General features: G+C 53.4%; 1 protein-coding gene across 1 annotated transcript in view; it reads right to left on the reverse strand.

The window, feature by feature from the left end:
• Positions 1 to 17,188, reverse strand: part of LOC132805531 (putative PIP5K1A and PSMD4-like protein) — a 78,573-nt gene that overhangs the window by 8,699 nt on the left and 52,686 nt on the right. Inside the window, exons 16-22 of the mRNA XM_060820642.1 lie at positions 14,091 to 14,238; positions 5,702 to 6,052; positions 5,528 to 5,571; positions 3,461 to 3,601; positions 2,076 to 2,190; positions 1,624 to 1,710; positions 196 to 264 (exon numbers count right to left, since the gene is read on the reverse strand). Of these exons, the coding sequence (XP_060676625.1) occupies positions 196 to 264; positions 1,624 to 1,710; positions 2,076 to 2,190; positions 3,461 to 3,601; positions 5,528 to 5,571; positions 5,702 to 6,052; positions 14,091 to 14,238 (955 nt within the window). The remainder of the gene's footprint in view (positions 1 to 195; positions 265 to 1,623; positions 1,711 to 2,075; positions 2,191 to 3,460; positions 3,602 to 5,527; positions 5,572 to 5,701; positions 6,053 to 14,090; positions 14,239 to 17,188) is intronic.

The raw sequence follows: 17,188 nt of genomic DNA on the forward strand, positions 1-17,188 counted from the left end.
GTGGTGACCGCCCAGTGAGGCCCAGGAGACTGCTGCTGCTTCCTCCCAAGCTGATCCCGCTGGCCTCATTCAGGGACCCGGCAGCAGCGCGACATGAAGGGCCCCAAGCCCTCCCCCCACCGACGCCAATCGGTCAGGTCTAACCACAGCTCGGCTCCTCACACACCAACCCCCCTCTCCACCGTCACCACTCACCTCCTCACCAAAGTTCACAATATCCACGTTCACCTTCTCTTTCTTCAGCCGTTTGGCTAATTTCACCAACTGCAAGGGACGGGGAGAGAGGGGGAGGGAGAGAGGAGGAGAGGGAGAGAGAGGGGGAGGGACAGGGACGGACAGACAGACAGAACAGGAGAGGGAGAGACAGACAGAGAGAGAGACAGACAGACAGAGAACGGGAGAGGGAGAGACAGACAGACAGAGAACGGGAGAGGGAGAGACAGGAGGTAGAAGGGAAAACTTGTCAGCCTGTGACAGAATACACTCGCAGGACCCGGTGGATTTTTACACCAGTGAGTGGTGCAGCATTGCCGAGGGGCCAAATGGCCTACTCCTGCTTCTGTTCCCCGCCGTCTGGGTCAGAGCAACTCTGGGATTTGCACACCGCACCATCGCTTTGGTACGCCGGCCAAATTCTTGCCCTCGTGGGCATCAGGACGCAATCACAAGAATGCCAAATCTCAACGAGGAACGTCAATTTAGACTGCACGGCAAGAGGGAGCTGATTGGTTGGATTCTGCAGCCGGGTGCTGCTACCTAAGACAGCGCCCTGGTGTGGCGGCATTACACCCTGGTGTGGCGGCATTACACCCTGGTGTGGTGACATTACACGCTGGTCACTGTATTCAAGTACACATGACAATAAAGAGCAAATCAAATTGGATAATGGGTGGACTCCAATCGGGAGAGGCGCAGACTGTCGGTTACTGCGTCTGTCCTGATATCGCCAGAAAATTCTCGCAATAAACCAACTCGTCTGCTTCTAGTGAGAGAGAAAAACTGTAGAGTTGGGGTGGGGGGGGTGGGGAGAATGACTAATAACCAGCAGCCACAGCAGGGAGGAAGGGGCAGGGCTTCAGTTTAACGCCTCATCCAGTAGGCGGCACTCTCTCGCCTCTCTGTCTCCACCATCCCCCCCAGTGTCTGCGTGGGTTCCCTCCGGGTTCCTCCCACAATCCAAAGATGAGCAGGTCAGGGTGGATTGGCCACGCCCAATCGTCCCGTCGTGTCCAGGGATGCGTTAGTTAAGGGTAAACGGAGAGTAATAAGGTAGGGGAATGGGTCTGGGTGGGATACTCTCTGGAGGGTTGGTGTGGACCTGTTGGGCCGAAGGGCCTGTTTCCATGGCTGTTGGGATTCCAGGAGAGAAAGAGCGTGGCCCTGGGTTAGGGGTTTCGGGCAGACGGTCAGACCCAGCCATGGGGGACACACTGAGGTGTGGGCTGACGTTCAGTAAGGACTAACCTCCCAGCTTACTCCCTGGAGCCCAGGGAGAGATCAGCGAGTCTTCCTGTTAAAACAAAATCAGGCCAATTCGAAAGCGTACTGTCCAGTGAGGTGAAGGGGGAGAGGGATTTGAATCGGGGCGCGTAAACCGGGGTAGGGGGCTTCAGGGGTACTCACGTCCTTCTCGTTGTCCTCCACGGGGCTCCCCACGAAGACGATGATCCGGGTTTTGTGGTTCTTGCCCTGGCGGTGTTTCAGGGCCAGCTGGAGAAACAGAGCGACATTTCAACAGGGGCGATCTTGCCCCTCAAGTCCCGTGCTATCTCACGCAAGACCCCCCCCTCCCCCGTTCTGCGGCAAGTGCCATGCAGCAATCCCCACCTTCCCTCTCCCCCTTTGCCACCTGCCACTCCCGGTTGGAGAGAGTTCCCACTGCCAATCCCCGCAAACCGTGTTGGCCACTCCCTGCGGATTAGAATCCGGCCAATCGGGGCTTGTTGGATCTTACAGTGCACAGACTGGCTGGCACGGGTCTTGCGGCCCTCAGAGCGCGCGCACGCCCTGAAGGTGCTAGCTGAATGCAGGTCGGTCCCGCGGCCGAGGGGGGGGGGGGGATAGTTCTCACTCACGTGTGCCACCCGGACGCCAGTGCAGAAGCTGATTTTGCCGACGGGCTGGACGGCGTGAAGTTTGGAGAGAATCCGACCCGTGTCGGGGGTCAACGTGGTGAGCACCTCGCAGTTACTACGGCCAGGGAGTGACAGAGAGAGGGAGAGAGTGGGGCGGGAAACAGGGAGAGAAAGAAAAGAGACATTCAGAATTACGCATACAATCACACAAGGCCGCAGCCACTTCCGACGCTCAAACCCAGGGGGGTCACAGGGAGGGCAGACAGTGGCTGAAAGGTAGAGGGGATGCTGGGAAAGAATGGCCAAAGCTGAGAGGAGATTGGACAATATATCAGATTCAGGACCACACCACTAGGAATCTACACACGCCGAGGGAGCGGGCGCCGTTGGAGGGTCAGCGCCGAGGGAGCGGGCGCCGTTGGAGGGTCAGCGCCGAGGGAGCGGGCGCCGCTGGAGGGTCAGCGCCGAGGGAGCGGGCGCCGCTGGAGGGTCAGCGCCGAGGGAGCGGGCGCCGGAGGGTCAGCGCCGAGGGAGCGGGCGCCGTCAGAGGGTCAGCGCCGAGGGAGCGGGCGCCGGAGGGTCAGCGCCGAGGGAGCGGGCGCCGGAGGGTCAGCGCCGAGGGAGCGGGCGCCGGAGGGTCAGCGCCGAGGGAGCGGGCGCCGGAGGGTCAGCGCCGAGGGAGCGGGCGCCGGAGGGTCAGCGCCGAGGGAGCGGGCGCCGGAGGGTCAGCGCCGAGGGAGCGGGCGCCGGAGGGTCAGCGCCGAGGGAGCGGGCGCTGTCGGAGGGTCAGCGCTGAGGGAGTGGGCGCTGTCGGAGGGTCAGCGCTGAGAGAGCGGGCGCTGTCGGAGGGTCAGCGCCGAGGGAGCGGGCGCAGTCGGAGGGTCAGCGCCGAGGGAGCGGGCGCAGTCGGAGGGTCAGCGCCGAGGGAGCGGGCGCAGTCGGAGGGTCAGCGCCGAGGGAGCGGGCGCAGTCGGAGGGTCAGTGCTGAGGGAGCGAGCGCTGAGGGTGGGGGTGCAGTGCTGAGAGTGCGGGCACGGTCGGGTGGCTCACTCTCCCGGTATGTGAGAGCTCCCAATGGTAGAACAGCAGCTACACTCCACAAAGGCCCTGTGCCAACTGAATGCCAACTCAAAGTCACTGCGACCACCAGCAGCAGCCGAAGCTGCAGGTGGGCATCGGGGCTACAACCAGGGCTCTGGGACCGTCTCCGATTCCGACACGGGTACCCCTATGGGCTGCAACACCACCATCCATTCATGGAGCAAGGCCCCACACAAGGGAGAGCGTAAGGCGGGGTATGAGTGAGTACAGAGAGGGGGCGGGGGGGGGGGGGGAAAGGACAGTGAGACCGGGATGGGAAGGGCTGGTGCAGCAGCCTCACTCACTTGGCGAGGGTGATGAGCCCCACGTTATTCTCCGGATTGCTCCGCGTTTTCGAATGACACACGATGTTGACGGCGTCCTGCTGGGCCTGGAGCCGGGTGGGCAGGAAGTCTCCGTTCCTCATGAACTCGCTGTTGTCGACACTGCGGGCAGGGAGGGAGCGAGAGAGACAAGAATGGGAAAGGAACCTCGCTTCGACAGCCTCCGTGTAACCCTCACCACCGGGCCTGTCCAGTAAGGCTCTTCCCTGCTTCAGAAGGGGGGAGGCCATTCAGGCTGTCGACCCTGTCCTGTGTCAGAGACTCTGTGTGCAACTGGTTTGCAGATTCCTGACAGCGTTAACACCAACCCCCTCCCCGCCCCTCTCTCGCAGCGCACTGGGTGGGTGATGGAGAATTTGTCTAACCCGATCTAGCTGCCCACCAGGAGGGTTGGATGCCAGGGAGGCGCGGAGACAAAGGGCAACAGGAGTGGGGGAGTCGGCTGAGGCAAGGGCTGTCACCATCTGGAGTGTGCTGCCTGGGGACAGGGGAAATGCCAAACGGGGGGAGGGGGAGAGGGAGAGAGAGAGAGAGAGAGAGAGAGAGAGACAGACACAGACAGCAAGAGAGAGAGAGAGAGAGAGAGACAGAGAGAGAGAGAGAGAGAGAGAAAGAGAGAGACAGACAGACAGGTAGAGAGAGGGAGAGACATAACAAGAGAGAGAGAGACAGCGACAGACAGGTAGAGAGAGAGACACACACAATGAGATAGAGAAAGACAGCAAGATAGAGAGAGAGAGAGACACAGCGACAGACAGAGAGAGAGACAGACAGACAGGTAGAGAGAGAGACACACACAATGAGATAGAGAAAGACAGCAAGATAGAGAGAGAGAGAGAGAGACACAGCGACAGACAGAGAGAGAGAGAGACAGACAGACAGGTAGAGAGAGAGAGACACACACAATAAGATAGAGAGAGAGACAGAGAGAGAGACACACACAGCGAGATACAGAAAGACAGCAAGAGAGAGAGATAGACTTGGAAGGCAGCTTGTGGATCATACCGTACCCATGTAGCTGCTGTCCTTGCCCTTTACAGGGGGACAGCCACCTACAGATTCGCCCTGAGAATCACACCACCCCCCCAATCTGCAAGGAATCACCAACGAATGAACGAGGGGTTCATGGGGTTTGGAAGGAGCTTGGCTTCAGTGGGTCTTGTAGATGGTACAGACCGCTGCGACCGAGTGTTTGAGGATGTGCTGCCAGTCAATCAACCCTGGATTTTTAAAAGAACTTAACCTCTTTTCGAAACAACTTGCTCAGAGGGTTTCCCCCTTAAAATGGGGGTGGGGGGGGGGGGGGGGTGGGGGTGTGTGGGGGGGTGGGGGTGGGGGTGTGGGGGGGGGTGGGGGGGTGGGGGGGTGGTGGTGGTGGGGGTGGGGGGGTGGTGGTGGTGGGGGGTGGGGGGGTGGTGGTGGTGGGGGGTGGGGGGGGGGGGGGGGGGGTGGGGTTGGGGGGGTGGGGGGTGGTGGTGGTGGGGGGGTGGTGGGGGGGTGGGGTGGGGGTGGGGGTGTGTGGGGGGGGGTGGGGGTGGGGGTGGGAGGGTGGGGTTGGGGGGGTGGGGTGGTGGGGGGGTGGGGGTGGGGTTGGGGGTGGTGTGGGTGGGGGGGTGGGGGTGGGGGTGGGGGGGTGGGGGGGGGGGGGGGGGGGTGGGGGTGGGGTTGGGGGGGTGTGGGTGGGGGTGTGGGGGTGTGGGGGGGTGTGGGGGTGATAGGTCAGAGGGGAGTGGATGGGTGAGAAGGGCGATTGGCCGGTAGGACAGGTCATGAGGATGGGGCTGAGCAGGAAGGTTGGGACTGGGCTAAGGTGGGGAGAGGGGACTCCTGTCCCTCTCCTGCTGCCGGCCCCGCTGCGGGACAGAGTAGGCCCCAATCCCCGGGCTCGAGTGGCGGCCTCCCCCCGGGGGATGACTCAGGAGTTGGGCCTGAGGCCTCCTCCCCCAGTGTCCCCGGGACCCTCCCATTGCCCGCGCCCCTTCCCCCCGGGTATTGATTCATGTATTTCCCCATCCCTGCCTCACTCACCACACCATCGTACTTTCCAGCACCATTTTGCCGGGACCTTCGCTCTAACGGCTGCCTTCTCCCTGCCACCAGCAACCGCGATTCCCATTGGCCACCGACCTCCGCCCAATCACGGTCCCCCGTTCCCGCTGGTGGGCTGGACGTCAGCGGCACGCGCACCGCCCCTCGCTAGGCCTGCTGGGATTTGTAGTCCGCGCCGACAACGGTGGATTCCCCGCTGTTGTCGTTTTCTCTCAGGCAGCAAGGATGCCGGGGGTTGTAGTCGCTTCCGGTGCCGGACTCCCAGCTGTTGTAGTTTATTTTAGTCGGCAAGGAACGCTGGGTGTTATCGTCACTTCCGCTACCGCCATCCCACGTGTTGTAGTTACATCGGACGCCAAGAGTTGCAGCCACTTCCGGTGTCATCACGCCGTGTTGTTGTTTCTTCGGACGCCAAGGCTGTCGGGAGTTGTAGTCGCTTCCGGCAACATCATGCCGTGTTGTTGTTGTTTCTTCGGACGCCAAGGATGTCGGGAGTTGTAGACGCTTCCGGCATCATCACGCCGTGTTGTCGTTTCATCGGACGCCAAGGACGCTGGGAGTTGTAGTTTTTCCTCCCCAATGCCAGGGGATGACAGTGTAGATTGTGAGTTCCAAGGTAACCTGGTTCATCACACTCAAAACATTAACTCTTTCCCTCCTCATAGGGTTTCCTACGGTAGACTCATTCATAAAGTTAGGAAGGATGGGATACAGACAGATTTGGCTATCTAGATTCAGAATTGGCTGGCTGACAGAAGGCAGAGAGTGGTTGTAGATGGGAAGTATTCTGCCTGGAGGTCAGTGTTGAGTGGGGTCCCCCAGGGCTCTGTTCTTGGGCCTCTGCTCTTTGTAGCTTTTAATAAATTACTTGAACGAGGAGGTTGGGGGGTGGGTTAGTAAATTTGCAGATGACAGAAAGGTTGGAGGTGTCATCGATAGTATTGAGGGCTACTGCAGGCTGCAGCGTGACATAGACAGGATGCAGAGCTGGGCTGAGAAATGGCAGATGGAGTTCAACCTGGATAAATGAGAAGTGATGCATTTTGGAAGGTTGAACTCGAATGCTGAATATAGGATTATAGATAAGATTCTTGGCAGTGTGGAGGAACAGAGGGATCTAGGTGTGCAAGTACACAGATCCCTCAAAGTTACCACCCAAGTGGATATGGTTCTTAAGAAAACATATTGTGATTCGTTAATAGGGGGATCGAGTTTAAGAGCTGCGAGGTTTTGCTGCAGCTCTGTAAGTCCCTGGTGAGACCACACTTGGAATAGTGTGTCCAGTTCTGGTCACCCTCCTATAGGAAAGATACAGAGACTTTGGAGAGGGTGCAAAGGAGGTTTACTTGAAGGGCTTGCCTTACGAAGAAAAGTTGAATAAGCTCAGACTTTTCTCTCTGGAGAGGAGACCTGATCGAGTTGTACAAAATAATAAGACAAATAGATAGAGTCAATAGCCAGAGACTTTTCCCCAGGGCAGGATTGACTGGTACGAGAAGTCATAGTTTGAAGATATTAGGAGGAAGGTATAAAGGAGACATCAGAGGTAGGTTCTTTACGCAGAGAGTTATGACTGCATGGAATTCATTGCCTGCTATGGTGGTGGAAGCAGAGTCATTGGGGATATTTAAGTGACTGCTGGACATGCACATGGATAGCAGTGAGTTGAGGGGTGCATAGGTTGTTACTATATTTTACATTAGGATAAAATCTCAGCACAACATCGTGGGCCAATGGGCCTGTTCTGTGCTGTACTTTTCTAAGTTATGTGTTCATCACAGATTCTGAGTTTCTCCAGCACTTTATTGTTAATATCATCCTCACTTTGGGTGTTAGCCAGGTCAGTGGAGGGGAATATTTAAACCATAATGTAGAGAGCAGGACGTGAGCAAGGGGATAAAGTTGGAAATAATAGATTTTCAAAAAAGGGGAAGGCAGAACAAAATGAAGCTGGTTGCAGTTTTTTTTTAAATACAGTGGCTTCACTGGTTGGGCCAGCATTGGTTGCCCCTTGAGAGGGTGGTGATGAGCTGGTTGCTTGAACCACAGCAGTCTGCCAGTGCTCCAATGCCAGTAGGGAAGTGGGTTTCTGATTCATCAGCACTGGTGGGTCATTTCAAACACAACACACCTCTTTGGCTCTTCACAACAGGCAGAGTACTGTTTGTAGAAAGCCAATTATGACTTGCAGAAGTCAACGTACGTCTAACGCTAGATGCGATTCCCCAGCTAGCACTGGTGCAGGAAAGTGAACAAATGTCAGAAAGATACTATTATGCATGCACAGATCAATAAAGAGCACAAATGGTTATAAATATGTATGCTGTGATTGAAGGTCGAAACAAAGTTGGGCATGGAACATCATTTAATCTTGAGGAAGGACAGGCACACTGGAAAAGGATGTAGGGTAGCACTAATAATGCCATGAGAATTAGGAGACTGGTGCAGAAAAGCTCAGTGGAAACAGTCTGGCACTAAGGAGGTACAATGGTAGAAAACATTACAAGTTGTCCCATGAGTCTCCAAATAGTAATGGCGAGGTTGAGGGTGTGTCCAAGTAGGAAGTTAGAAATGCATGTGACAAGGGTACTGTAATAATGATGAAGGACTTATATGCCCAAAATGTTGACTCTTCTGTTGCTGCCTGGTCTGCTGTGCTTTTCCAGCACCACACTTTTCAACTACTGTAATAATGGGTCAATCCAATCACCCTGATAGACCAAGCAAACCCACATTGGCACCGATACTGTGGAGGGATGGATTCCGGACGTACAGGAAGTTTCGTTTTTAAGACCACTAAGAACCAACTCAGCAACAGGCAATCCTGGTTTTAGTTTTGTCAAACAAGGAGCGGTTAATTGATAAAAAAAACCTTCTCAATAAGATTAAGGAAATAAACCATAAGATATAGGAGCAGAATTAGGCCATTTGGCCCATCAAGTCAACCTAATTCTTCTGCTTTCCCCCCCATAATCTTTGATGCCCTAACTAGTCAAGAACCTGTCTTTTTCCAAGTGTGTTTAAGTCAATGACTTGGCCTCCACAGCCTTCTGCAATCGAGTTCCACAGATTCGCCACCCTTTGGCTGAAGAGATTCCTCCTCCCCGGAGTCCGAAAAGAGTCAGAAACAGAAAATAGCAGAAGGCCATTCAGCCCTTTGAGCCTGCACCATCATTCATTATGATCATGACTGTCGTGCTATCTCAACACTCCATTCCCCTTAACCCTTGAGCCCATGTCCAGCTCCCTCTAACAATCTGCAACCCCACCCCCAAAAAAAGCTTTCTAAGGGAGAGAATTCCACAGGTTCGTAACTCAGTGAAGAATTTTTTTCATCTGTCCTGAATGGCTTACTCTTAGGCTGTGGCTCATAGTTCTGGACTTCCCCAATATCAGTACCATTCTTCCTGCATCCAGCCTGTCCAATCCCATCAGGATTTAAATGTTTCCACGAGAGCCCTACCTCATTCTTCTACATCCCAAGGGAACAAGTCCAGTCGATCTAGTCTTCATGTCAGTCCTGCCATCCTGTGGATCAGGCTGCTGAACTTTTGCTGGACTCTCTCAAGTGTAAGCATGCCCTCCCTTAGACTAGGAGATCAAAACTGCACACCGTACTTAAGGTGTGGCCTCACCAAGCCCCTGTATAACTGCAGCAAGACATCCCTACTCCTATACTCAAACCCTCTTGCTATGAAGGCCAGCATGCCATTAGCTTTCCTCACTGCCTGACAACCCTCCATTAGCTGCTCATTCCATACATACACCACCCTCTAGTTTTGGACTCCCCTATGGTGGGGGGGTTAAAAAAAAAACTTGGCTATTCACCCTCTCTGTGCCCCTCCTGATTTTATAAACTTCTATCAAAGGTCACCCCTCAGCCTCCAACGCCCCAAGGAAAATAGCCTCAACCTATTCAGCCTCTCTCTATAGCTTATTGACTGATGATGGACTGAGGCATTGGGAAATGGGTGGGAAAGCAGATCCAAGCATGATCCGACTGAATGATGGAAGAGGTCTGACAGGCCAATTCCTGCTCCTAAGCTGGATGGGCGAGATGACAGTCACGGATAAATCAGATCTGGGACTCTGTGGCAACGTCTTCAGCCGGAGCTGTGGAAAATGGAGGAAGTAACTGAGGTGAATGGCAGAGATACATTGAAAGGGGGGGAGGGAGTTGGATAAACACAAAGGAATACAAGGATACAGGAGTGATAGGTCACAAAGAGGGTGGTGCTGTAGGGAATGAGCAGCTAACGGATGGTTGTCAAGCAGGGAAGGGCTTTTGCCCGAAACGTCGATTTCGCTGCACTTTGGATGCTGCCTGAACTGCTGTGCTCTTCCAGCACTACTGATCCAGAATCTGGTTTCCAGCATCTGCAGGCATCGTTTTTAACCAGGCAGGTACAGCAGGCAGTGAGGAAAGGGAATGGCATGCTGGCCTTCATAGCAAGAGGGGTTGAGTGTAGGAGTAGGGATGTCTTGCTGCCTGGGCTCAGTGAGACCACACCTCGAGTACGGTGTAGTTTTAGAACACCAGCACAGCCAATTGACTTTTGCTCAAAATATCGGTTTTCCTGCTCCTCGGATGCTGCCTGGCCTGCTGTGCTTTTCCAGCACCACTCTAATCTCAACTCTGACCTGCAGTCCTCACTTTTGCCTAATGGGCTGAATGGCCTGTCAGTGTGTTGGAGATTCTACGTAATACCGTGAACTGAAGATTTGACTGGTTTGGTTGAAAATTTCAAGTCGCGACAGTCAACTGAAGCAATCCCATCCCTCTCATCCAGTAAAGACAAGTCAGAGACGCGTGTTAGGTAAACTCTCCATTTATACACAGACAGATACAAAGTCAATGGAAAGTTAAGGTATTTAAGTTATCACAAATGCAGGAAATAAAAACACTTCATTGAAGCCAGAGACTGATACAGGCCAAAGCTGCTTTATTCCAGTCCTGGCTGTACATAATAACGGAAGCACTAAGCAAGCTCAGGACAGGGCCTGCGCTGAATAAGGTACGTGGCATCCATCTTTTTCTCTGTGTCACTTGACTGGGGGGGGGGGGGGGGGGGGGGGGAGGTGTGTGTGTGGTTTGGCATGGTCAACCCTGTTGCCCCTCCATCCCTCACCTCTGGGCTGAGGGCTATGGCAGGAGGCTGCAAGGGGCATCACAGCTGATGAGCCAGGAGCCCTCGGTGCATTTGTGTGGGACCAAAGGTGAAAAGCACAGCCCACCACCACCCAGCTAAAACGAGAGCAGGGGGTCTTGCTCTGCCAGCAGCTGGGACCAACCTTCACCACCGACCCCTCCCCTCCCGCCCAATCCCAAGCCTGGGAATACGACAGCATTAAGGCCACCACTTCCCCACACCTCCCCATCCCCCAAAACCCACAAAAAGGCAAAATGCAGAAGTGACTGAGAAAGGTCACTTTAGTTGGCACATCTAAAACGTGGTACTTATGTTAAAAAAAATACAAGGCTCTGAAGCTGGCAAATGAAAGCATTCTGAATCCATCTTTTGTTTTTGAAAAAGGAAACAAATTTGCAAGGCTGACACAGCAGCCAGATAATAGAGAAAACCTCAAGCGTTGGATTCAGGCATAAGTCTGAAGGGAGAGCCTTCAAGACAGTCTATGGCAGATGGCACAGTCGGTACAGTCAAGCATCTTGGCACGACACTAAACCCGGTAGTTCAGCTTTGGGGGAGGGAGGAGGAGACAGACAGAGACACAGACAGAGACACAGACAGAGACACAGACAGAGACACAGACAGAGACACAGACAGAGACACAGACAGAGACACAGACAGAGACACAGACAGAGACACAGACAGAGACACAGACAGAGACACAGACAGAGACACAGACAGAGACACAGACAGAGACACAGACAGAGACACAGACAGAGAGACAGACAGAGAGAGAGAGACAGACAGACTGAGAGAGAGAGACAGACAGACTGAGAGAGAGACACAGACAGACTGAGAGAGAGACACAGACAGAGAGAGAGAGAGGCAGAGGCAGAGCCTGTAGGCAAAAGCCAGAGAGTGCACGTTCTCGCATCAGGGGCTGAGGTAATGCAAACAGTGACCCTTCACCCCCCCCCGCCCCTCTCAGAGGAGGAACAAAGATGTCAAGAGATGAAGGAGAAGGCAAGCATCTGCAAAGTGGCAACCCTGCGACAGGGAGCTGACTGAGAAAACAATAGTAAAGCAGGAGGCGAAGACAAAGCTGGGTTTTTCATAGCATCTTCGGCCACAGAGCAGTCACTGCTAACAACGTGGGGAATGCTGCGGCAAATGTACAAGCAGCAAGCTGCCACAGCTAGCCATGTGGTACTGACCAGGAAGCAGTCGGTTTGTCCATTCCCATGACACTGAGGGGGCAGGCTAATCAACTGAATGGGGCGTCACAGACACTTCATGGAGGGCTGGGGAAGGAGCAGTCAGCTGAATTGGTCATCGCTAACACAAGTGTTTTGTGCCATTTGGACAAGTATAATGGAGTCTGGGAAGAGCATATCCGACAGCGCCGTGCCCCCTTGGTCCTGGCCCTCCGACAGTGCCCGCACTGCCAGTGGGAGCGTCATCCCTGGTTTGTGGGAAGTCTGGAGTACAGAATCCACATCCTCCTTCAGTAGGGGTCAAAGACAGAGGGGGCAAGTGAGCTAACCGCTCAGCTGCAACTGAAACTGTCAGAGGAGGAACACCGTCTGGAAACATGGCCCGTTTCCCTCCCTCTGCCACCACTTCTGGTCTGACGGACCACAGCGGCAGCTCACTCGGCACACAGAGGGATAAACTCAAAGGATCAGCTGCTGGCTTGCCGCGAGGAGAACGCTGGAATTGAAGCTGGCTCTTCTCATTTTGTCCACTTGACCACAGCAACGTTCAGATGTGGAAGAGTGGCAGAAGTCAGCACCAGAAACCAGCCATGTACACTCACTGCTTTAACGTGCAACGTGTCTACACGGCCAGCACGCCTTTCTATCGCCCCAGCTTTCAGACTTTATTTCAAAGGCGACAAAGAAACAGGTTCTACACAGCGCCCATCAAATACTCGCTGGGCAGAGGGAGTTAGATACAAACTACACAGTCCCTCATCAAACCCTCCCAGGACAAGGATAGTGCAACAGTTAAATACAGAGAAAAGCTACCTCTACACTGTCCCAATCTAACATTACCAGGACGGGGACAAATACACTGTCCCTATACTGCCTCCCCCCATCAAACTCTCCCAAGGACAGGGACAGCATGGGGTTAGATACAGAGTAAAGCTCCCTCTACACTGCCCCCCCATCAAACCCTCCTTGGACAGGGACAGCATGGGATTAGATAGAGTAAAGCTCCCTCTACGCTACCCCCCCCATCAAACCCTCCTTGGACAGGGACAGCATAGGGTTAAATACAGAGTAAAACTCCCTCTACTCTGCCCGACATCAAACCCTCCCAGGACAGGGAAGGTGCGACCGTTAAATACAGAGAAAAGCTACCTCTACACTGTCCCAATCTAATATTACCAGGACAGGGACAAACACAGAGTAAAGCACTCTCTATACAGTCTCCCCCCATCATGGGCAGCATGGGGTTAGATACAGAGTAAAGCTACCTCTACACTGTCCCCCTGTCAAACAGTCCCAGGACAGGGACACCGTGGAGTCTGGTATCCGAACCAATGCCTGTGTTAAATGACCATCAGCCGCAGGGCTGCAGCACCTACCCTGCACACGTTTATTCAAAGGATTCGCTCACCCCCTTAATGCAGAGACCGACAGCTCAGGGAGCCCACGTGCAGGAAGCCAGCTTTCTGAGCTGCTGTGCTGATCAGCAGGCACTGTTTACCACCTCGGCCCAGGGAACAGGCCAGCTCGCTGCTGTGGGACTTGCTGGAGCTCAGAGAGCAGAATCCAGGCCGGGCGCAGAGAGTGGGTTATGCTGTCCACCATCTGTCGTCCCCCCTCCCCCCGCCGCCTCAACCACCGCAGTGTGAAGGACAGAGCGAGACAACCTTGTGAAGCCCTGCTCGGAGTGCAACCCTGCCCCGTTCCTGACTGGCTTCGGAAATAAGTGAACAAATCACTTCAGTTATAAAGATACAGTGCTCAAAGAGTTCAAAAAAGTCCTGAGATTACATGCCGAAGCCTCCCCCTCCTGTGAACGCTGTTGGTAATCAGTGCTGTGGGAACGGTGAATGGGGGGGTGGGGGGGGGGGAAAGAGTCTGATGGGAACCAAATTATCCAAACTCTCACTGGAGATGTCCACATTACGGTTTGGGGAAGTGGGACGAGGTGGCGAGGGGAAAGGATTGCAGGTTACATTCGATCCTTTACGTTTTCGAGTTCCTCCCCCTCCCCACCACCCTGCTCCCAAAGGCAAAGACTCCCCAGCCTCACCTCCACGGCACAGATTGTGGGCCAGCACGCACAAATACACAGACTCCTCGCTAAATCCGAGGGCAACTTACCAGGAATCTAGAAACTACAAACAAAGCCTTGTTTTTAATCTCCCCACACAACGCTCCCCCCACCCCCCTGCCACCCACCGAAAGAGATTCACACCGAACCAGCCGGGAAGGAGTGGAGGCTTGATTCATCACCTCCTCAAAACTGGGGAAAGGAACAGCCGTGTGATACACAGAGGGGAGCCGGACACTCACGGCAATTGGCGGTTCCATTTTGGCAACTGTGCGCCTAGCGACAATAGAAAGATAAATGTATCCAGTCAGTCCAAGGGGTACAGCTCCCTGAAAGCGAGTTTGGCGTTTGGGGGGGACATCAGCACTTCAGCGTCATCAGAAACAGATCTCGCAGCTTTGCGCGCACAGTCAGAGAACACTGCAGAAAGTCTGTCCACCCCACAGCGGAGATGTACACACGAGAGTATCTGTAACATTATGGAGTACGCACACCGGGGATACCTCTCAAATGTCCAGTGCTCTTGTTTTTTTTTTGTCAAAGACTTCCTACTAGTCTTCCTCCGCCCACTTCCTCCCTTTGAGGAAGTAGTTTAAAAAAAAACCCACAAGATTGCACGTCTGCGGAAAGCGAGCGTCTTCTTGCTATCCCGAAATTGGGGGGAAGGGAAAGAGGTGGAAACAGCTTAAATACATGACATTCATAAATACCAATTCAGGAAAAAAAACACACACACACACACTCATGCATGTAACAATTTGTAAAATGTGACAAAATTAAAAAAGGTCCTGGGATACACATTATTAAACAAAAAAAAAAGTAGGAAAATGTAGTGTCTAATATAGACATTTAATCAGGAAGAGATCATTTGGCGATGGATGCCCCAGTAGACAAGCAAATCCTGGCTCCATTTTTAATGCAAAACAGAGGGGATCAAAGTGTTCCTCAGAATCCTTCATCAGCCTCCAAGGAAAAGGTTTAAATTGTTGTTTAGAGAGATATAGATATATATATTTATATATAACTATATATATATATATATATATGGGTGTATATATTAAAAAGAACAGTCTTGAGGTTTTCCCCCTTCTCTCCCCAAAGCTTCCTTGCCTGGTTTAGCAGTCACGTGGCGATCTGAAGCGAACTCGCGCACGTTAGCAGGTGGAGGTCAAGGTCACTCCGACGGCTGGGGTGGGGACAACGAAAGGCAGGCAAGAGTCACGGCGGGAGCTTTCACACCCCTCACCTCCCGGTGGATTATAGCTTCCTCTCAAAATAAACAGCCTCCTTCGTTTGGCGTGGGGCGGTTTCCTGGTTTGTTGGGGGTACAGAGCCGACCCAGACAGCGCGTGCAGGAAGACGGGAGACTCCGGATGCAGCATTTACACTCCGTCTAGGTCACTGTGAGGAGAGAGAGAGAGGGGGAAGGAGAGGGAGAGACCATAGTTACACTTTTAGCATGAAGAGCAATTTTAATTCAGTCTCGCCGTGTGTGTTACAGCTGAAAGCAGCCAATACTATGACCTTGAATCGATTGTTCCGTGTGGGGAAACCACTGTGGACAGTGAGTGGGCGAAATTGAGGGCTGGAGATCAAAGTTGAGAGAGTGCGGTGCTGGAAAAGCACAGCAGTGCGGGCAGCATCCCAGGAGCAGGCGAACTGACGTTTCAGGCAAGAGCCCTACATTCCTGACGAAGAGCTCATGCCCAAAACATTGATTCTCCTGCTCCTCGGATGCTGCCTGACCTGCTGTGCTTTTCCAGCACCACACACTATTATTGCTCAGGCAGCAACCCCTGCCCCAAACTCTTGTGTTCATCTCAGTAATGTTACACCAAAGCAGGTAAAGATAAATTGCAGTTAAAGGCAGTCAAAGGCATCAAGGATTCGCAGGAGGGTGAACAGAGCTCTGACAGCGAGCCAAGCAAAGGAAACATCACAGTAAATGACTGAAAGCTAAGTCAAGGAGGTAGGTTTTGAGGATTGAGAGGTGGAGGGGATTTGGGAGAGATCTCTGGACTGTACCACTGGCTTATCCACCTCCCAATGAGATTAATTTTGCTCTTTTAAATCACTTTTGTTTTGAGCAGTGATCACAGGTGAGGGCAGTGGCTTTTGCCAGATCTCTCCCTTGATCACTGGGAAATTTAGCGTGGCCAATCCACCCTAAACTACATATCCCTGGACACTACAGGGCAATGTAGAATGGCCAATCCACCCTAACCTGCACATCGTCGGGCACCATGGGACAATTTAGCATGGCCAATCCACCCTAACCTGCACATCCCTGGGCACTATGGGACAATTTAGCATGGCCAATCCACCCTAACCTGCACATCTTTGGACTACAGGAGGAGACCGGAGCACCGGGGAGGAAACCCACACAGACAAGAGGTTGAGAATGTGCAAATTCCACCAAGACAATTGCCAGGGTGGGGGGGTGCTCTCGTGCTGGAGGGCGACACTTAACCACTGAGCCACCGAACCTCTTAATACCCAACTCTTTGAGCAGGCTGAGCTGATATGTTTTACTCTGTGAAAGCCGCTGTACGGATTGTAAGGAAACTAGCCACACCAATGGGAAGCCAACAAAGGGTGATCTGGTTAGACATTTGGATGGTGGAGGAGGGGCAGACATGTCAAATCAAAACGACAATGCCACTCCAAACCAGCCAGCAATCCTCTGACGAGACTCTAATGTACGCACAAGGGAGAGGAGGGTCAAAGCAGATGGGGAGAATGGAGGGGATGTGTCCAATAATGCCGACGGGGAGCGGACGGGAACTTACTTCACCATCCTTGCCATCAGCAGCCTCCAGAGGCTCTGGCAGACACGGGGGTCGGGGGAGGACAGGCGACGCACAGATCCAGTACCTTCCCTCCGAGAACTGGCACAGGGTTAGCGGAGAGAGGAAACAAGCGATAGCAACCGAGAGCGAGAGAGAGAGAGACAAAACAGAGAGATAGGGCAACACTGAAAGCAGAGGACAGACTGATAACAATTAGGAGCTGCATGCAGCACAACAGTTTCTGTGAAGGCTGCACTTTCAAATTGCTTCCCCATTTCGACCCCATTCTAATGCTTCAAACTTGGCACATTATCAGTAAACACAGGAGAGTTAGTCGAGCAGGGATTATGTAAAAAAAAAGGGTACTAAGTGAGAACACCTGAGACACTGACCACCCTGCAAGCACTGGAGACATCAGTAACCAGATCACGTATAAG

The sequence above is a fragment of the Hemiscyllium ocellatum genome, chromosome 50, assembly GCF_020745735.1.
Source record: "Hemiscyllium ocellatum isolate sHemOce1 chromosome 50, sHemOce1.pat.X.cur, whole genome shotgun sequence".
In the NCBI taxonomy this organism is placed as follows: Eukaryota; Metazoa; Chordata; class Chondrichthyes; order Orectolobiformes; family Hemiscylliidae; genus Hemiscyllium; species Hemiscyllium ocellatum.